The sequence below is a fragment of the Mastomys coucha genome, unplaced genomic scaffold (assembly GCF_008632895.1).
Source record: "Mastomys coucha isolate ucsf_1 unplaced genomic scaffold, UCSF_Mcou_1 pScaffold12, whole genome shotgun sequence".
Lineage (NCBI taxonomy): Eukaryota > Metazoa > Chordata > Mammalia > Rodentia > Muridae > Mastomys > Mastomys coucha.
The window spans coordinates 87,703,010-87,724,493 of record NW_022196894.1 but is presented as its reverse complement, the minus strand read 5'-3'; the positions used below and the strand labels follow the sequence as shown (position 1 = coordinate 87,724,493).

The 21,484-nt window shown below is 42.1% G+C and overlaps 2 protein-coding genes across 7 annotated transcripts in view; one reads left to right on the top strand and one right to left on the bottom strand.

Moving 5' to 3' along the window:
- The window catches only part of Scaf4 (SR-related CTD associated factor 4), a 60,429-nt gene extending 45,201 nt beyond the window's left edge, over positions 1-15,228 (top strand). For 5 of the 6 annotated variants that reach the window (XM_031364352.1, XM_031364355.1, XM_031364356.1 and 2 more), the window contains one exon: positions 9,504-10,809. In XM_031364352.1, coding sequence (XP_031220212.1) covers positions 9,504-10,459 — 956 coding nt within the window. In that variant the 3' untranslated portion in view covers positions 10,460-10,809. Of the gene's footprint in view, positions 1-9,503; positions 10,810-14,066 lie in introns of those variants that run through there. The other variant, XM_031364357.1, reaches the window with a different exon arrangement.
- On the bottom strand, positions 13,326-19,681 carry Sod1 (superoxide dismutase 1). The gene is made up of 5 exons (XM_031364358.1): positions 19,341-19,681; positions 16,983-17,079; positions 15,421-15,490; positions 14,605-14,722; positions 13,326-13,653 (listed from the first exon to the last, which is right to left on the bottom strand). Exons 1-5 carry the CDS (start codon positions 19,410-19,412, stop codon positions 13,546-13,548), a joined length of 465 nt encoding a protein of 154 aa, XP_031220218.1. The 5' UTR covers positions 19,413-19,681; the 3' UTR covers positions 13,326-13,545.
- Between the last annotated feature and the right edge of the window lie 1,803 nt (positions 19,682-21,484).

Sequence of the window (21,484 nt, the reverse complement as noted above, 5' to 3'; positions counted from 1 at the left end):
TATCTTCGGAACCTTTGTATGATATGTACTGCTAACATGATGTACAGCATATTTATTAAAAAGTTAATTGTAAATGTAAAGTTTGGGTTACTTTGGTGTTCCAAACAATAAAAAAAAAGTACACAAAAAATGTGTTTGTGTTACCTATCTGTCCTGTGTTACAAGAATATCCAGAATATGTTTCAAGACACAAACTCTGCCAGCTGGAATTGGTTCCTTTTGTGGGTCAGTAAAGCTTCTCCTGACAGTCACATCACTTGTCCATTCCTGTTACAAACGGATTCTCATTTCTCACCCTTCCTGCTTGTGTCACACAAGTGCAGATGGTGATGTTTATAAATGACATCTCACTTCTGAGAGTAATCTTACAAATGTAAGGTTACTTTTCCTTTGCTGGAAGTCAAGGCGGTTTTAAAGCAGGACTCACACGGGATGGCTCATTAGCTGAGTTGCTGGTGTATGGGCTGGTACACTTCAGATCCTATGTAGCTGCAACAGGCATTGAGTTGATCTCAGATTATGGCTTCTCAAGAAAAATTGAGAATTCAATTGGTTTGTAAATTATATAAAATATGTTTGATCTTATATTAAGAGCCCTAAAATGTACCTAGACGATTAGTAATTTTACCTATATTTCGGTATTGTTTGAAAATGGATATTTGATTTCTGTTGGTTTAACTGTGGATTTCTGCTCAGTCTCTGTCTTGAACTTTATAATTTTTATAACTAGCAATTTTAAACAATATTTAAATTAGAACATTAAAACACAATTTGTTATTTGTGTACCAGTTATTAATATTAAAGAACAGACTATCAAGAGAAAATTAGAGAAATTATATTTTTTTAAAGAATAATACCTAGTTTTTAAAAACAATGTCTGCATTTTAATACTTTTAAACTAAACTTTAATATGGTTATACTAAGTTACAGGCTAGGAGGATATACCAAAAAGCCCATTGACACTGTCTTGTAAAAGTGTTCTTTTGAAAGCTTTAAAAGTACCTACCTAAAAGCGGTTCCACTAGTGGCTTGGAAGTGTTCCTTACAGTACCTTCAGCTTAATATATACAATGTTGTTTGGTGAGTGATACAAAAGGAATTCACTCTGCAACAGAAATGTGCCTAGGATATGAAATTTTATACATAAATACAACATGTTATCTCAAAAGGCAAAGCATGTCAAGCAGAACATGAGGAAAATCTTACATGGAACCTCCAGGTGCTGCATTGTCTCCATGGCCCCCGAGCCTGTCATTGCCTACCTGGTGTTAACTAGCCTGAAGTACGCCTTGCACCTTCTCTCTGAGGGATACCTTGAGAGTGGGAGGGTAGAAACTTGGGGTTCTAGATAGGATTTCATAGACACAGGTGATTCTACTAACACTAAAACTAAAACTACCTACAGAAAGTTGAGTAATGGAAGGTTAAGTTGTGCCAAGTTTACTACCCAGTAGTGAAACTTATTTTAAGTCCTAGTTATTGTACTTATCCCTGAAGTACTTAGCAAGTAGCAGATAGCTTAATTTTTTAAAGTACTTCTAAATGGTATAGGCTAATTAGCTATACAATGTCTATTATTTTGTTTAGAAAAAAATTCAGAGCATCTTTAAAAGATTGCTGACGCATTACATTTAAAATTTTTGCATCAGTATATAGTATGCCATTTGCTAAAGTAGATGAGACATTTCAGTGTGCACCTTCTTCCAGTTCCTCTGAAAGAGCTTGTGGTAGCATGTAAGGGCCTGCTTGTAGCAGTAAATGAAATGTGCCATCTCTCTCATTCTTGAAAATTAGCTCAAGTTTTCACCAGCTTTCAACACAGTACTGCAAGTATTGCCTGTGGGAGGTTCTCAAAGAAGAAGCCCCAAAATACTATGAATTGGTGAATCTAGGGTAGGAAACCCACATGTTGATTGTATTCTTGTGCCAGCTTTCTGAAGGTAGGATATCAAAACGGGAAATGCCTTTTATTGATTGGTTGATTAAATAAATACATGTGTGTATATTTACCTACAGATCAGCAGGGATTGGTTGAGAAATTATGGGTCATTGGTAGTGGACTGGAGGAAGACAAGATTCAATATACTTGGCTTTTGTGTACTGTTTCCTGGGTTGGATTCCCAGTACAAATAAAGAAGAAATGAGTGGCTGGTAAAGGTTTCCTCATGTATAAGAAACACTACCCACCCTGCCCAGTGGAAAATACTACAGTGACCATTCTGTTGGTCACAGTTTAAAAAAAAAAAAAGTGATAAGACAATTACAGTTAGAAATAGAAGAAGATAAAGGGGGAAATGCAAAGTTTTCAAAGTTCAAGATCTCTAGGGTTTTATGTTGAAAAGATTCTCACCACTTTGGTACCTGTAGCCTCCACTCTCATCTGGGGAAATACAATAATTCACCACCTCTCTAACCACCATCCAAATATGAGTGTTACTCATGGGTCCATGCCTACTGAGGACCTATTCTGTACTAAGATCCTTCTGGGTACTAAAGAGAGCAGGGTGGGCAAAGTGAGATCTATCTCTCTAGTGTGTCTGTTCCTGTGGAAAATAAGTAATATCTTCTTGCATTGAAGAGAAGAAAGTAGAGGTATGCTAGTGGGTAAAGATACTGAAATACACTATTGTCATTGTCAATAAGATGGCCAGAGTGGGTATTTGGAGGAAGTAGCTTTGAGAAAGAAACCCAAGTAGAGGATAAAGGAAAATAAGCCACGTAAGTACTGAGACCTGGCATTTCATTCAGGCACACCAGCGAAAGCAACCTGGATTAAGAAGCAACTGTATTTGCCTGGAGGAACCACAAGGACTGGTAGAGATGGAATAGAGCAGTCTCAGAGAGACTGACCGAGGACTGTAGGGGAAATTGTGGCCATCGGGTGTGCGGTAGAAATAGTGCTGGGTTCTAAAAACGTTTAAAGAACAAACTGGGAGCTGGTAAGAGAACAGTAGCCCCATATGGATGGTACAGCAGTTTGTGATCTGGATGCATTTTGAAGGTAGGCCCTTCAGAACTGTCCCACTTTTTAAGTATGCTATGTGAAGAGTCAAAAAAAAAAAAATCCAATGTGTACGTGTGTCACATGTATGTAAGTGTGAGCAGTTGGTGCTGAGACTTTATTCTTGAGATGATCAAATCTGCAAGAGTGGGTGGTGGCCATTGTGTGTGTGTGGGGGGGTGTTTACAAGTATACTGGATAAATTCTAGAGAGATGCATTCATATGCCATGAAGATAATGTCACAGAGACCTATAGACTTACAAAAACAGAATTGGTAAATGGGCATAGTTCTAGAATGTTTAAACATTTCACAGTTGAAAATAAGGTGCTGACAGATGAAGACGTTTCTCTTTGACAGCTCTAAGCAGTTATGCATTTAATTAGTTGCTGGAGAAAGTGAAGCATAAGGAGAAGTAAGCTAAGGTTCCATAACTGTACTTGTTAAAGTCAAGATAAACTTGCTCTAGTGGGAGCCTGCCATTTCAAGCCACTCTTGCACTGTCTTGTCCAGCGGAGGGTAGTAAAAACATGTAGCCAGTGGACTAGAACACAGCGAAGTACTCTGGAGGCCATGCCAGGGCAGAGGGGAAGAGAGGCCCTCCCAAGTGCCACCACTTGCTCAAAACTCCTAAGTCTTGCTTTGGTGGCTTAGGGCTGTGATCCCAAAACCCAGGACATAAAAGCAGGAGGATTCTAAGTTTTAGGCCAGCCTGTAACAACTAGCAAGATGCTGTCTCAGAAAACAAAGTGCTAAGCCCTTGGCATTTGCCCTTAAGAAAATGAAGACTCTTGGTGAGTTAGTTTCCCTGGAATGATGAGTTTGGACATGTAGGGCCAGAAGAGAATGGGGTGATGAGATGGCTGTAGACATGGTGGGTTTAAATCCCTGGGGAGAGTTATTTTATAGGAACACGTGGTTGAATGCTGACAGATGGTAGAGAAAGGGTTATCTTGGTTTTTATTCATAAACAGTGGGTGATTCTGGAAAAGCTGATACAAGGAAGAAGGGTGCAGTAGGTTAATAGGAAGGAGTAGATGAGCCCAGCTGTCATAGATGCAAGAAAACAAAAGGACAAAATGTTGTTTTGCGAAAACCCAAGTACAATAAAAATAGAAAATGGTGTATTCATATAATGGAAGATTATTTGATAAGAAGTAAAGTACATGCTCGTGCTACACAACTTGGATGAACCTTGGAAAAATGCCAAGTGGAAGGAGCCACTCACAAAGGACTACGTATTGTATGACCTAGTATGATTCCATTTTATGAAATGTTGGTTAACAGGCAAGTTCACAAATAAAGAGTAGCTGGGTGGGCTGGGCTCAGGGAGGGAGATGACAGTCAGTGGAGCCGGCTTTCTTCCCAGCATACACACAGAAACCATTGGCTTTTAAGCTTTTGTATGAGCACATTAGAGAATGTGGGAATGTTATCATACAAAAGTTGTAAAGTGGATCAACTAGAAATGAACTGACTGAGGAGAAACAGTAGCCTATAAAATAGATACCCTGGGTGTGGGAGTGTGTGTTGGGAAAATGTAAGGTTACTGGACAGAAGAGAACGCATGTTCTTGTATTTAAGAAGTCTCTTGAGGAGGCTAGTCGGTATACTTGGGGTTGAAGTGACTTGCAGCCATGCTCAGACCCACATTTAAAATGAATATTGGGGATCAAAGTATAGCTCAGTGGGAGGGCCTGTGATCAGTCCCAAATGCCACAAAATTTTTTAAAATAGCAAAAGGTGTTGGGGCTTTTCTAGGTAGCTCTGAGGAGGAGAATCGGGGACTGAGGGGGACATTGAGATTAGGCTTGGCAGGGTTGAGGTTGTTGAGAACATAACCTCAGAGAGGAGAGTGGGCAGGGTGTCCTGAATGTGAGATGAGTAATTCCTAGTCATGAAGACTTCCTTCCCTGCTATAGGTGAGGCAGTGGTTGGAAATGCCTGTAAAATGCCTGGTTTTCCAGTAAAGTGGAAGACCGGGTTGGCCAAGTAGAGATGGCAGATCAGATTCTTTGCCGTGCGTACTGGTTCTCCTGACCCTCGCCTCTGCACATGGAGATCCCTGCTGTTCTTTTAAAGATCTATTTAAGCTGTGCCCTCTGTGGGCTTCAGCTGAAAGCCCTTGTGTTCATGTGTCCTTTTCACCCTCAGAAATTTCTGCCTGTGGATTGGCAGCCTGCCACCCGCCCCTAAGCCCTTCCATAGATCTCTTCTGCCTTGGCAGTGTGTGATTTAACTGAAGCAGCCATTTTGGAGATCATTAGGAAATGTGGTTATTCTGAGTTTAACTTCAGGTTTGTTTTGTTTTGTTCTTACCACCTTCACCTTACCCACCTTGCTTTCTAACCCTAGCTATCCTAGAGTTTACTATCCTCCTGCCTCCACATTCTGAGTTCTGGGATTACAGGCAGGCATTTGGATTTTGTTTTTCCTTTCTTTTTTTTTTTTTTCAGTCTCTCCCAAATATGGTTTTAGAAATTTCTAAAGTGTGTGTGATGCATAGCCTTTTCAGGTCTAAGATCTTTCTCCATTTGGCCAATATTAATACTGTGATTCTGCCCTGCTGAACCCTGAATGCAAATATGATCTGCTACTTATATGCATATCCAGCAAGTCCAAGTGTTTGGTGCTAAGACTTGACCTTTCTCGTTAGTGTCCTATGGTTGTTCTTGATCTTGCATTGACACCTCCATTCATGCAGAGGTCTGTGTGTCTTAATCCCATACTCAGTCCTGCTTACTAGCTGTTCTCAGTATGTCTCCTACCCTAGCTGCTGACTTACAGTTTAGCCTGTTGTCATTCTGAGGTGCTTTGAGTGACCTAACCACTAATCGAGTGGTATGACCCTCTTTGCTTTCTGTACATCACTTACCAGAAATTTTTTTTCAGAATAAATGGGATTATTCATCTGCTTACGACCCACTCTGCTTTTCTCTATTAGTCAGGCAAAGGCCAGGTTCTCATGAAATCCAAAGTCCCTCCATTGCCTTGGCCCACCTGGTCAGCTTCATAAGCCTTGTCTGTAGAGAGGGTCTCCTCTGCACCCAAGGTTATGCTGCAGTTCTCTTGAGCAGTGAGCGGACCCCTGCCTCAGTGGAGTACTAATCTTTTTCAGAGTTGTTCCCTCTGCCCATTCACACCTTCCCTTACCCATCCATACTGGTCCAACTGAGACCTCTTCTGTGTTCCCATCTAAGTCCCTGTTGTCTGTCAGCTCCACCTTTCTGTACTGTTAGCATCTTGCTGTGGCATCTGTAACAGTTGAAATTGAAAGGAAGATTTGGTTTTAATTCCAAAACCTAAATGAGTTCTTAGTAAGATTTTGGTATATTCAGTAATTGCTTTTTGAAAAGTTCATAACTACAGAACTTACTGATGCTGCACAGCTTACTCTAGATAAACTTAATTGCTGTTTGTCTTTTAGTTTACATATCTTCTATATTTCACTGGGTATGTAATGCTGGCTTAAAGATTCCCTGGAAAACGTTAGCATTTGTCTGCCTGTGTGCCTATTACAGGATTCACCTTATACATTTTAATTATATTCTTTATTACAGTAGTGTGCTTTTACTGCAAAAATAGCCAAAATGGAGCAGCATTAAGGGGGAGTGTTAAAACATCTTAAGAGGACACCCCACCTGCCATGTCTTCAGCATTGCTAACACAATGAGAATTTGATTGTATAATATTTAGAGCAGATGCCAAATAGAAAGATTCACACCTATCCACTAGATTGAGCAAGGTTTTTTTTCCACCTTCGCCTTACCCATCTTGCTTTCTAACCCTAGCTATCCTAGAGTCTACTATCCTCCTGCCTCCACATTCTGAGTTCTGAGATTACAGGCAGGCATTTGGATTTTGTTTTTCCTTTCTTTTTTTTTTTTTTTTTTTTTTTTTTTTTTCAGTCTCTCCCAAACGTGGTTTTAGAAATTTCTAAAGTGTGTGTGATGCATAGCCTTTTCAGGTCTAAGATCTTTCTCCATTTGGCCAATATTAATACTGTGATTCTGCCCTGCTGAACCCTGAATGCAAATATGACCCTTAATTTCACTTTATGAGAGGTTTAAATACATGATTACCGTTGGCCCAGTTTATTCCTGCACATCTTCAAATCCATCTTGTGAAGGATTTATGATAATAATTCTAGGGACTGACTTATGTCAATGAAGATTTTCACGTATCGTCTCTGATGTGGGATTGGCATTTCCACCCACAGTCAGGTTGGTGGTTAGGGAGCATTGCCCTGCAGGAATAGTTTTGCTTTCTCAAACTTGCCTGAATGGTTAGAGTGTTTTGAGATGAACAATCTCAACCTACAGTGAGCACTGAAAGATGCCATACCAACCTATCATCAGTAAGCATCGGTCCTTAACTCCTTGCAAATAAAGTAACAAAAGATGATTGCAGAGTCAAGTCTGATGGTGTTTTTGGCTCCTCTAGCCCATACCTTGGACCTAGCCAGTGCTGGGCAGCTTTTATGTAGAGGATCCTGTTATGTGAGAGGAATGGTGTGGCTCAGGGGCTTTTGTGTGACATATTGTCAGTGTACTGAAAGTATTGATTACATTTGCCACTTGAGTATTTTGTACTTAGTCAGGCTGGTGGTCTAGTGTGTTGGCTAGGATTTTCTCAGGACACTCTGAAAGCCCTTGCCACATTTACCCATCTCACAGGGCTTCTCACAGACACACATTGGGAGTTTGATTGGCTCTAAGTTCTTCTCAGCTAGTAAATGGCTTTAAAGCAGAATTGATACTGTATTTAAAATGTTCTGCTTAGTCATCACCTACCTACCTACCTATCTTCCTCCCTCCCTCCCTCCCTCCATCTTCCTTCCTTCCTACTTCCTTTTCTTTTCTTTTCTTTTTTCTTTTCTTTTCTTTCAAGTTTCCCTTAGTTTTTCGAGACAGGGTTTCTCTGTGTAGCCCTGGCTGTTCTGGAACTCACTCTGTAGACCAGGCTGGCCTCAAACTCAGAAATTCCCCTGCCTCTGCCTCCCAAGTGCTGGAATTAAAGGTGTGTGCCACCACTGCCTGGCAAATATCACCTTTCTAAACAAAATGTGTGGAGTAATAATGTCCACTGTTACCTGACCAGGCTCTGAGTTTTACCATTTAAAGTGGCGGGTAGTCCCTTCCCCTTCTTGGAGCACTCAAGTGGATGTCAAAAGTACTTCCTGAGGAGTGGTTGTCTTCGTGTACTCATGGGACTTTGTTGCTTAAGTAAAGACTATGGCTCCGAGTCTCTCTGAGTTTACAGTATTGCAAGCTGGTGTTTCATACATTGAGTGATTGAGTTTAGCCAGACATTGGCTCATACATTACGAGGAATAGAAACTAAGATGGGAATTCTGGTTCACCCTTAGTACTGACTGTCCATACAGAAAATGCAGGAACTTACAGGACTTACATTACTAATTTTCTACAATGAGTAGATGTAAGTTAACTCAACTTGTAAACCTAAAATCACAATGTGTTTCTGTCACATAGGCACTTCTGACCATTGTCAGCTGGTGGTCATAAACTGTAACCTCAGAGCCTTTTCTGTGGTTTGTGGGCAAAGGCGTGATTATTGCCCTTTAACTCTCTGGACCTTTACATTATCAGACTCAATCTTTTGATCATAGTGCCATTTGTTCTTCATATTTGGAGAGAGAAATTTAATGCCTACTGATGAAGGCTAAAACAAATCCTTCCTTTACCCTACTACTGTTGAGCTTATATGATTCTTGAGCCAGAATGAGCAGGCTCTCCTGCAAACCAGAATGAAAGGCAGTGAGCAAGAGTGACTATAAACAGCCAGTTTGTCAGTCTTACTGCCTTTGGAAGAAGAGGAGCTGTGTGGCTGAGGATCCCACATGACCCAGCAGTCTTGTTGACCTAATGGATTACACTTTCCACGGTGCTTAGAAAACAGTGAAAAAACAAGCTTTGTGTGTGTATGGACTATTGTACTGTCTATTCTAGTATAATTTAATTTAGTATAATTCTAGTATTGTGTGGACATTGTATTGTATAATAACTACATGGAACAGTCTAACAGGACGTCTTGGCTAGATGGTTTAAGTCATTGGCTTCTTCACAGTAGCCACATTAAGACATGAAATCAGATTGTAAACTTGGGCTGAGAGAATACTGGACATACCCTTCTGCTGTCTTAAATAGCTGACAATGAATTTAGGCCTCCCTTTATCTCACTGAACATAGCACAGTGAGACACATTCTTAGATGCCTTAAGTGTTGGTAAAACAGCTTCTGAGGAGGGCTGCCAGAGAAGACAACTGGCAGAGATTGCAGGATCATAATTGTCTCAGGAGTTTCGTTCTCTGCCTGTAATGGTTGCATAAACAGTGAACCTTAGTTACTGCCTAACGTAGGGTTGGGTCAGCATGAATTCAGAGTGAAATTGACTTAGGACTGAATATTATTTTTCTTTACAAGTCCACAGGAGACAGCTAAAAGGAGACTACATTCACATTTTCCACTTGGGTTCTCTTTCAGGCACTCAAGGAGTTGCGCCCGGTCCTGTAATTGGACTCCAGGCACCCTCTACCGGTCTTCTTGGTGCCAGACCTGGCCTGATCCCACTCCAGCGCCCCCCAGGGATGCCTCCACCACATTTGCAACGGTTTCCTATGATGCCACCTCGGCCCATGCCACCTCACATGCTGCACAGGGGTCCGCCACCGGGACCAGGGGGCTTTGCGATGCCTCCACCTCATGGAATGAAAGGGCCCTTTCCACCACATGGCCCCTTTGTCAGGCCTGGTGGAATGCCAGGGCTGGGGGGCCCAGGGCCAGGCCCAGGAGGATCAGAAGACAGAGATGGAAGGCAGCAACAACCGCAGCAGCAACAGCAGCAGCCACCGCAGCAGCAGCAGCAGCAGCAGCAGCAGCAGTCACAGTCCCAGCAGCCAGCGCCATCCCAGCAGCCAGCGCCAGCTCAGCAGCAGCCACAGCAGTTTAGAAATGATAACAGGCAGCAGTTCAACTCAGGTAGAGACCAAGAAAGGTTTGGAAGAAGATCTTTTGGAAGTAGGGTGGAAAATGATCGGGAACGGTATGGGAGCCGTAATGACGATAGAGATAATAGTAACCGTGAAAGGAGAGAGTGGGGAAGAAGGAGCCCTGACCGGGACAGACACAGAGACTTGGAAGAGAGAAGTAGACGCTCTAGTGGGCATCGGGACAGAGACAGGGATTCTAGAGATAGAGAGTCCCGTAGAGAGAAGGAAGAAAATCGAGGAAAGGAGAAGCATGAGGTGGCAGACAGGGCAGGTGGTAATAAAGCTGTTGAACCTCCCCTTAGCCAAGTGGGAAACATAGACACTGTTTCAGAACTTAATAAGGGGGAGGCCATGGCCACGGTGGTAAAACCTGAAGAGTCACCTGCTGAGGCTACCTCATCCGTTGAACCCGAGAAGGAGTCTGGCTCAGCAGCAGAGGCGCCTCGCTAGAGACTGGATTTGACAGAATGTGACAGTGACACTGGGTGTAGAGCGTGAGGTGTACAGATGCTGTATAATATTCGCTCCTGCTACTTCACCCCACAGTAGTTGGTGGGGATTGTAAGCAATTTGATTGCTTTCCTTCTATTTAAAAATAGCCACAAAAAATAACAAAAAATACTGAAGATATATTACCCCTTTTTTGCTGTAACTTTTTAAAAGTTTTGACTTTTAAAAGTTTACAAATCCTAATTAGAAGTGCTCTCTATTTTTTTTTTTTTTTAATTTAAGACAAGGTAACGGTGAAAAGCTCCTCAAACAATAGGGATGTTTTTAATAAACTCTATTTTCGTAACAAACTTTAATGTGTGCTATTCTTCATACACTGCATAAAGATGGAACTTATGTTAACCATCAAAGATTGAGCTGTTAATAGTTGTTGGGAGTCTAAATTAGACTTCTTTTGGGGGGAGAAAGACACTTATGTAGTATTTGCCAATACTTGGAGTTTTATTCTTTTGACTTTTAGTATTTTGAGCATAAGGTAAAAGTTAGTGGTCTTAATGTTCAACTAAGAAATTTGTGTTTGCAGGTCAGTTTTTTTTTTTTTTCCTGTTGGCTTTGTGGTAATGTTGCCCTAATTAATTTGTAAAAGAGAGATTTGTTAGGGGATATATTTGGATATATTATACATTATACTACAAATTACCTAATTGCTTGGGCATTACTTATTTAGAAGGTTGAATGTGTTGTTTATAATCATCCCATTGGAATTTCCAAGGTGTAAAGCAAGGTCAGTGTTAATGTATGCAACCAGAAACCTTTTTGTAGACTAGGTGCAGTATAGCATTTCTTGTAAGCTTTGCCTATTGTCTTTACCATCTTCAATAGCCCAAGAAGTACACTGAACCTTTGCTACTACATCTGAAGCCAAACCAAGACTCTAATAGTATTGAAAAGCACTGACATAAAGTGTGTTGTCCAAGCCCAGTGGGTAGTAGTGCAATGGCAAAAGCAGATGGATCTCTGAATTCAAGACCAGTCTGGTCTACAGAGCAAGTTCGGGACAGCCAGGGCTACAGCAAACCCTGTCTCAAGAAACCAGAAAAAGTTTACCCAAATGATTTTTGCCAGGCAGTGGTGGCACACATTTAATTCCAGCCCTCAGGAGGTAGAGGCAAGTAGATCTCTTCTGAGTTCAAGGCCAGCCTGGTCTACAGAGTGAATTCCAAAACAGCCAAAGCTATACACAGAGAAACTCTGCCTTGAAAAACCAAAAAGAAAGGAGGTGGTGGTGAGTGTCGTCTAGAGTCAGGGACTTAAATGTTAGGTATTTATTTACAGCAGTGGTTCTCAACCTTCCTAGTGCTTTGACCCTCTTCCTAGTGCTGATTCCCAACTATGAAATTATTTTTGTTGCTATCTTATAACAGATTTTGGCTACTGTTATGAATTGTAGTATAAATATCCGATAGGCAGAATATATGATATACAACCCCAAAGAGGTCATGACTCACAGGTTGAGAACCTCTTATTTACAGTCTGGAAGTTCTTTTCATTAAATTACATTGAAAGACAAGATGACTTAGCCAGTAAAGACGCTTTCTGCCAACCCTGATGGCCTGTTTGATCCAAGGGACAAAAAAGGTGGAAGAACATGAACTTGTTTTCCTCTTATTGTACACACCATGTGATTTTAAAACTACAAGGTGCTAGGTTAAACAAAAAAATTATCAAACTAACAACTTTAGGGTACTGAGAAGTTCCTTTTTGTATGCTCCCACTTGACATTTAAATCTAAGATCTTCCTAATGATGGGAAGAAATGTGTCTGTAGCTGTGCCAAGTTTTGGTTTTATGGTGACCCTACTTAGGCTTTTAAGTCCTTATTAGAATATTTCTAGAAAGATCATAAACATGTACTTGACTATCCAATGCCAGATTCCAAGGACAGACTTGCAGCTTGTATTTCCAACTAAAAATACTGAGAAATGAGCCACTAAAACAGTACCAATTGGTCTGTGATTACACCAGCTACTTCCCAAGTTAGTCTGCATTGAGTCATCCCCCACATCAAGACTACATTAAGGAAATCAGTTACATAGATAGGATTTACCTGAAACTTCAACATAACTACTTACTCAAATTGCAAACTTAAATTGGAAATCTAAACTTAAAAATTTTAAGCTTGGAAACACCAAATTGTGTCCTTTTCCAATTTGGCTGACTACACCCAATTTGTCAGAAATATTTCAGTTGAACTATTTCGATAGTCACACAAGCCTGTTAATATTTCCTTTAAAGGCAATCTTTCTTGGCTATGTCTCTATTAAGGCACTCAATTTCATTATCTGAGGCTGTAAAAGTCAATTTAGCCAGAACCTCCAGTCAAACTTGGTTTCATTTCCCAGTGCTATTGTGTTTTTCCTGAGTGCCAACCTTAAAAATATAGGTGGTACCAACGTCACTTGGCTAGCTTGACTTTTGAGTTTGATGCAAGTTTCCTAAAGGGCTTTTTCTTAAATCATGGCATCTAATTCTAATACAATTATATAAGGTTAAGTACTCTGAATCTTGAAGAGAGCTTTTAATAATTTCTCTGATGATAACAAAGAGCAGAAAGTTTTCTGCTCAAATTTGGTTTGGGCTACCACCCATCATTTTGATGTTATTACTTAAAACACTTTCAAAATGAAATACTATGAGAGTTAGCATCATTGAGTCTGTTATTGATGCTCAATATATAGAGCTAACTTAAGAATTTTTTTTTTGTATACACTAATAGGCTCAAAATAACTGCCACACATGTTTACTCACAGGCTTGAATGAGAATTAATTTCAGCTTATCACCCATGTAGTCTGGCAAAATACAGAAAGGCACAGAAACAAACAGATTTTAATTCAGTGAGTTGTACATTGAGTAAGTTTGACACATCCTCCAAGCATCCTCAATCAGTTGTCATTGTAAGTCCTTAGCGCAGTCAAAGGAGTCACACAGTTACAACTGTTAAGATTACAGTTTAATGGTTTGGTTTTTTTTTCTACAGTTTCACAGGATAGCAGATGAGTTTGAGACTCAGACCACATAGGGAATGTTTACTGGGCAATCCCAATCACACCACAAGCCAAGCGGCTTCCAGCATTTCCAGTCTTTGTACTTTCTTCATTTCCACCTTTGCCCAAGTCATCTTGTTTCTCGTGGACCTTTGAAAAGAATTAAGGACATTTAGGTTTGGGCAATCAAGTAATTAGCACTTCTTCTCCCAGCAGTACTACAGACTTAAAAGGACCACTTATATTAGAAAATATTCAAATCTATTAGTAAATTAATAATCTAATTTTTATACTAGCAGTTAAGAGCAGACTACTAAGTTTTTCCTTGCTAGTGGCTATTTCTAGATGAAATACTAAGGACTCGAGTAACTCAGGCACATGCCGATCTTAGCTCCTCCCCCACTATATAGTAGTCATTCTTACAAATTTCTCTATCACAATCTCATATTGAATGAACTATAGGCCTACACATAAGAGGCAATTCTAAATATCTTTACTTAGCAACAAGATTTTAAATTTTATTTTTAGAACATTTATGAATGATTGTTCTGCTTCACCAATAGGGCTGAAGAAAATTCTAAGGATAAAGGGTCAACTGAAAGGAAGTGCCTACTGAAAAGTTAGCTGCCCGAGGTGGGCAAGAGCCTTTACTACTTGGTGTTCTGCATGAACCAGATTCATCTCCCGAGGGTAACTTGGGAAGACGGCTCCCATATGGTAACCAAGCGATAACCTACAGACTTGAATACTGACATCCATCGCAGATTTTACACTCAACGAAATGTTTTAACTGTAAGGGGGGACAATCATGGCAAGAAAATCCGGCTGTTCTAGACTAAAGACTATTGTATCCTCCAACTCAGATCCAGTCTGATTAAATGTAACCTGCTTTCTACTGCATCTCAGCAGACCAGTGTTCTTAGCTGACCTAGGCAAATTAATTCTTCACTACCACATCCAATAAAAGAACTTTTTTCCTATTCTGAACTCTCAACATGTATGTGATTCTTTAGAAACTAGTTTAACCACCATAAAGTCACGGAAAGGTACATAACTATGTTAGAAGAAATCCTACGCATATATCCTTATATGAAAACTTACCACCATTGTACGGCCAATGATGGAATGCTCTCCTATGAGTGAGATCACACGGTCTTCAATGGACACATTGGCTACACCATCCTTTCCAGCAGCCACATTGCCCAGGTCTCCAACATGTCTAACATTAAAAGAGCATCAGGTGAATGAGCAAAGATGTCTACTTCACATCACTAGAGTTCTATAGCTAAATTAACATCTGACTAAGTCAAATACGTGGAGTGGATGAAAAGTGCACATACATTATCAACTATGATGGCTTTTCCAGACTGTCAAAGGTCTGGGAACACAAAGTTCACACAGGTAGCTAGGATACCTTGACAGACAGCTCAAATTTAAGGGTGGTGCTCTGAGAAGAACCACAGGCTGGGACCTTAGCAAAGGAGGTCAGCTCCTGAATTAGCAAAGGGCTGTTCCCAGGCCTCCATTCTAAAAACAAGCCAGCCCGACTTTCCTAAGGTTTCACATACAAATGGAGTCTCAACTAGTTTTCATTATCTGCATTAGTATCCTATTATACAATGATTTACTTTGCTACTGACTGACAGTACTTGTTATCCATGATATTTGCTGTATTGGTTCCTTTTGGCACTTGTATTAGTTCATCTTCAATAAATGCTACAAAACCAAATCACTTTTAAGAGTTCACATTTGTCAGCTCCTTCATCCAATATAAACTATTCTAGCACTTGGGGATGTGGGAGTTGTGTGAATGGAAACAAATACAAAAACAGAGGTAGGGAGACCACGAGGTTCTGTCTTTCAGGTGTCTTCCACAGACCCTTCACCACCACCATGCATAAGGAGCATGCCGCTCACCTCTCTTCATCCAATGGACCGCCATGTTTCTTAGAGTGAGGATTAAAATGAGGGCCTGCACTGGTACAGCCTATTTACCAGAAACCAGAAGTCAGATTATGAAGTAAACCCCTGTATGTAACAACATGGGCATTCATTCTTACACCCTCCAACACAGCAAACCCCGACCTGGTATGTGCTGGAGCGATAAAAACAGGAAGCAGTACCCTGGTATAAACAGCTGGGCCGTATAGCCTTACATTCTCAAGCTACCTTTTTTTTCTCTAGACTGTCACATTTTCCTTTTTGTTTCCTTTTGAGTTTTGAAACAGGGTCTCACTACTACAACTCAGGATATCTGCAACCTAAGACCCTCCCACCTTAGCCTTCCACGTGCTAGGGCCATGGCAGTGTCACACCATGCCTGGCTCTGGTTCCTTGCTTGTAACTGGAATAGATGTGATCTTCAATAGCACTTCTAAAGTTAAAGTTCCACATTTAAAGATCTTGGCTTTTAAGAAGGGCACATACCTTCATGATAAAAATACTTATCTTTCAAGACCATATGCTGCCAAACAGCTCACCTGGCCAAGGCTGCTGTCCTCAACTCCAGGTGTAACCAGCACGACTACTGAGCTAAGGGATGTCAGTCACAAGGTACATCTCAACAATGCAGGAAGTCCTTTCATATGCAGGACTTCCCATCGTTCACAACTTCTAAGGTGACCAAGGGGATAGGTACAGGGCAGGATTCTGGAAGGAGCTTAATCAAAGCTACCAGGCCAGAGGCAAAGCAACTTGGGGTAACGTTAATAATTATCAAAATGGATAAAACCTAGTCATAAATGACTGTAGAACAAATTATGGTACATGACACACAGGTTGATGGTACATGCCTTTAACCCAGCACACATGAGACTAAATGGTCTAAGCTCCAGCACAAATTCCAGGCCAACTTGGGCTATGTGGAGAGGGGAAGTTTAAAGCAGGGGAGAAGAGAGGGGAAAGGAATAGGCTCTAGCAACATGAATGAGGCTCTTAAAAGATTGTAAACAAATTCAGATCATTATGCCAATATGGTAAAAGTTCACTAAATGCAATTTAAGCCACTACTTTTTGCTGGACTTGATTCTAATCCTAAATAGAGAAAATAAATCTTACTCTAAGCATTTATATTGAATCTTCAGTTTTTCTCACTTCTGTCTCACTATGCCTCTCATGCTAAGGCATGGCTGTCCTTAGACACTGTGCCTAAAGCACCCACCCTCAACCCCTAGCTCCAAACACCTAAAGGATTACCCAAAATAAGCAAGGTGCTTAATTTGTGTTTCTGTATTTTAAAGTCAAACTATAATTACAATTAAGAAAAAAATCACCTCCTTTACCTTCCCACACTTAAGGAATCAAGCAATACTTGATACTAAATAAAATTCTTTTGTGGCTAGTTTCCAAGGTTAACCTAAGTGGTTATTTTAACTTAATCTAAAAAAAAAAGAAAAAAACTTGATAGTTTGAACTGGTTAGTAATTGGATCCCGACTCAGTCCATTTATCTCACTGGTCACTAGCCAGCCTTAGACCTACCTAGTGTATTATCCCCATACTGATGAACGTGGAATCCATGCTCGCCTTCAGTTAATCCTGTAATTTCTCCTGACACCACAACTGGTTCACCGCTTGCCTTTATTTAAAAAAAAAATACAAAAATTAAGACATTAAGTTTGAGTGTAAATACATCTGAACCAAGGCAGTTGCTGGTTTACACCTTTACCATTCACAGTAAAAGGCACATAAGTCAAAAAACAAAACAATGAAAAACAAACCTATGCCCAGATCCCAGTCTACCCATTTCCTATAGGATGGCTCTCTAGTTGCTCAGCTCTAGGCCCCTCCCTATCACTTCACTCCTAACACTTGCTGTCCAATGCCATGTGTGCAGGCACCTGGACTGAACAGCATTTAAAAAGCACCTAGTGGAACAACAAAGGAGGGCTATTGAATGTCAGGCCCAGGGAGGAGATGGGCACTGTCAGGCTTGACTTTTACAAAACACTGGCTGCACCCTCTTTCTCCATTCCACATTCAATGATATTTATCAGTTCCCATATTTTTATTTAGTAGCCAGAAAATAACTGTGTCTTTCTGCCTAGGGAGATCCATTTGTGTCTAACCAAACAAACAAAAAAAAAAACTTGGAGGCTGGAGAAATGGCTCAGCGGTTAAGAGCACTGACTGCTCTTCCAGAGGTCCTGAGTTCAAATCCCAGCAACCACATGGTGGCTCACCACCATCTGTAATGAGATCTGATGTCCTCTTCTGGCGTGTCTGAAGACAGCTACAATTACTTATATATAAAATTAAAAAAAAAAAAAAAACTCTTAAAAATCTTCAGCATCCAAATCTAGAGAATTTGTCACTTAACAAAAACATAAAGAACAGGCTGGGCAGTGGCGTACGCCAACACCTTTAATCCCAGCACTTGGGAGGCAGAGGCAGGCAGATTTCTGAGTTTGAGGCCACTGGTCTAGAGTGAGTTCCAGGACAGCCAGGGACACACACACAGAGAAACCCTGTCTTGAAAAACCAAAAAAAAAAGGTTGGAAAAAAAAAAAAAGGACATCCAAAATTCAAATTAGTATTGCTCCAGAAATTGTAGCAAGGAGGAGAAAATGTAAAAGCAATCAAACAAAACAAGCAAGGACGCTCATGCTGAGACCTTTTTAGTTTTTTTGTTGGTTTCTTTTGTTTTTTAAATCTCCAACTTTTTCAACAGAATAAAGGAATATGAACTTTGGGTAGAAAAATCTGATTTTGAAAAGCTGGCAACAGGTTAAATCAAACAGCTTTGATAGCCAAGTTGTTACAACTGCCAATCTGGAATGCTTAACTACCGTTTTATCGGGTACAAAGGGCACCAGCGATGTGTAGTTTGCAGGGCCACAAATACTGCAAGCTGCTCTGGCAAGGTGGAAGATGACAGAAACCCAGACACAGGGATAGACCCAGCTAGTCTTCTCCTTTCTCACGGGGGGTGGGAACCTAGTCTTCGCCTTTCTCACAGCGAATTAAGTAGGGCGAAGAAAAAGACAAAAAAAAAAAAACTTACACAGGAAAACAACAAAATACACTTAAATGCCAAGAAACTGCTGAGACTAGTTACGAAAAACTCTAAATTACTGTTATTAGTTCTCCTCATAAAGGAAGCACCTGGATTCACTCTGGTGTCTGCGTTCTCACATGTATGTAAACCACTCTAGAGAGCACATAACGCTCGTTGATCAAAAATTCGCTCGGGATTAAGGTAAACAACAATGGTAACCTCCCTAGGGCTCTGGACACAACCTTACCACACATATCTTCCCTGTGACGCATGTGTTTTTTTGCAGAATCACAGTATTTTCGAAAATATTTCTGTGTACTTTTCCAAAATGTGCTCGGAAACTCGCTGTCGTAGAAAGCACCCACAGTCGGGTCTCTGTCCGGAGCTCTTGTGAGCAAGGCAACGGGCGAGCGTCCAAGACCACGACCCTGACCTAGTACAGAACGGCCCGGGACTTTGCTTTACAACGCCACAGGCGCGTTCTGCTGCGCTAGTCCGGTGTAGCACCACCGGGGTCAAATATTCTAACAACAACCGCAGCCGGTGGCCACAGGGCTCTGAGCCCACAGGACGGGGACACCGGAAAAGCAGCAGCCCCAGAGGGATAGCGGACGCCAAGCCGGCTGTCTCGGGCGGGCCCAGCCGCTCCCGGGCGCCGAGAGGGACCCGCCCGGAAGGCCCCGCGGCGCCCCGGCCTCCCGTCTCCGCGCCCAGCCCCTGCCCGAGGCCGCGGTGACTCAGCACTTAGCGGGCTCAGGCCCCGGCGGGGGCGTGGCGCGCTCCCGCACAGGTGCGCCGCGTCACCGCGGCCTGCGCTCCGCGCCCCACGCCCCGGGCCTTGCCTTCTGCTCGAAGCGGATGGTGCCCTGCACCGGACCGTCGCCCTTCAGCACGCACACGGCCTTCATCGCCATGCTTCCCCGGAAGACGCGCGGCGGCCTCGAGACCTGGGAGAGCAAGGAAAGAAGGCGACCACACGAGCCGCCGCAGGAAACGACGGCGCAAACCGAGGCCGCCGCGCCGCGGAGCTTTTATACCGCCTGAGTCTGGCCACGCCCACCTTGGCACGGAACCAATCACTGCCCGCGGCCTCCGCCCGCCCTTCGTGGAGCTCCCTAGCCGCGAGGCACGCTGGGGGAGGGGCTGAGGGTAGAGGCGACTTCTGCAGCGTGCAGACTAGGAAAGTTCGTGAGAGGAGGAGACGAGCGGGGAAAGTCGCTATTGTCTTCTAAGTGTGACGTCGGCGGAGTCACCGCGGAAACCGAGGGTGCGAGGCCCGCGTGCGCGCCTGGAAGGGCTAAAGCCACGGTGTCTAGAAATGCGAATTGTGACTGGCTTTGGACAGCGCGCCGCAGTTGCTTGTGTGAAAGTTGAGATACTCCAAGATGGATGCCTGGTGTAATTTCCAGCTTTATTTTCTGATGATGTTTAAAATGTGTAAAGCCCATGTTCTATCTCTAAACACACCCCTGTTCCTTACTTATTCTTTACTATTTTTGTTACTAGTGCTGGAGATTAGACCCTCCCGCATGACAGATAAGTGCTCTGCCAGTTAGACACACACACACACCCTTTTAAAAATATCACACTGTATACTTTTGGCTGTCATGGAACTCATGTAGACCAGGCTGACCTCGAACTCACAGAGATTTCCCTGCCTCTGCCTCTGCCTCTGCCTCTGTCCCTCTGCCCCTCTGCCCCTCTGCCCCTCTGCCTCTCAGTTGCTGGGGTTAGAGGCATTCACCTGGCTTCCTTTTTTAATTTTTGAGATAGGGACTAAACTTGAATTTAAGATCCTCCTCCCTCAGCATCCCCAATAACTAGGATTGCTTGTTTGCCCCACCATCCCCAGCTGGTGTTAACTTGCTTAGTAAAAATCTGTATTCTCCTGTCTGTTTGAAATGGTTCTTAGACATGCCGCCTTGCATTACTCTGTCTCTAAGCCATGCACTGGAGAAAAGGATGGCTGATGAAATCATTTGTGATACCTCCACTCAATGGAAACAGTGTTTCAAGGAAAGTATTTTCTAAAATGGTGTGGAATGAGCAATGGTACGAACTACAAAAAGGAGGTGGGACATCAACCTATATTTACTTGAGTTCTCAGAAATGTCTAGAAAGATATATGGGGAGTCCCTGGTGCCAAGAAAGGGTATCAATAAGAGAAAGAGAATTCTTTTTTAAAAAAAAATATTTATTTTATGTATATGAGTACCCTGTACTCATTTGTGAATCACCATGTGGTTGCTGGGATTTGAACTCAGGACCTTTGGAAGGGCAGTCAATGCTCTTACCTGCTGAGCCATCTCGCCAGCTGAGAAAGGGAATTCTTAACTAAAAAGAAAATTGTTTCTCCTTAAGGTTGAAATCTTTGCATGAGCAAGAGCTCATGCTTATGACCGCATGTTCTGCTACACTCAAGAGGCAGGATTTAGTTCTTAGGATGGCAAAATATTGAAACCTAAATCTGGGCCAGAGAAACAAGAGGAGAAGCTGATTTCGCCAAATTGAGAGGCACTTATTTCTGTAGACCCCTGGGCTCTGCTCTATGACTGTCTTGGAGAGTCCTATTTCTATTAACCACAGATAGAAAAGGTACTTAACAAACTGAAGAAACAACAAGTCCACCCAAATCCAGTGTGGTGAACAAACAAGTTTATTTGGGTTACTTACAAGAGCATGGGTGGACACAGACACTACACAGCAGAAAAGCCTTGTCTCCCAGAAGTTGCCAGCCACTTGCGTGCCTTCAGAGAGGGTAGGGCCTCATGAGCTTTTCCTTCTACCACAGGAGAAGGTTAGTTGGCCTGGGAGTAGAAGTCATAGCTACTGTTTGCAAGGCAGTGATGGTCATATCCAACTGAAAGAAACAGGCAGACAGCCGGCCCTGGTGTATCTGTGAGAGAAACACAGTTCGCACTTTCTCATGAGGCACTCCAGGCATGCCTTGTCATCCTTCAGGTACACACCCTGCCCCCCCCCTTTT

Bases quoted from the DNA above. Each gene is read 5' to 3' on its own strand.
- Sod1 (XM_031364358.1), bottom strand. From the start codon at position 19,412: ATGGCGATGAAGGCCGTGTGCGTGCTGAAGGGCGACGGTCCGGTGCAG. The intron at 17,080-19,340 runs GCAAGGCCCGGG...TTTTAAATAAAG, and splicing joins CCATCCGCTTCGAGCAGAAG to GCAAGCGGTGAACCAGTTGT. The intron at 15,491-16,982 runs GTAGGTCTAAGG...TCTGGTAAATAG, and splicing joins GTATGGGGATAATACACTAG to GCTGTACCAGTGCAGGCCCT.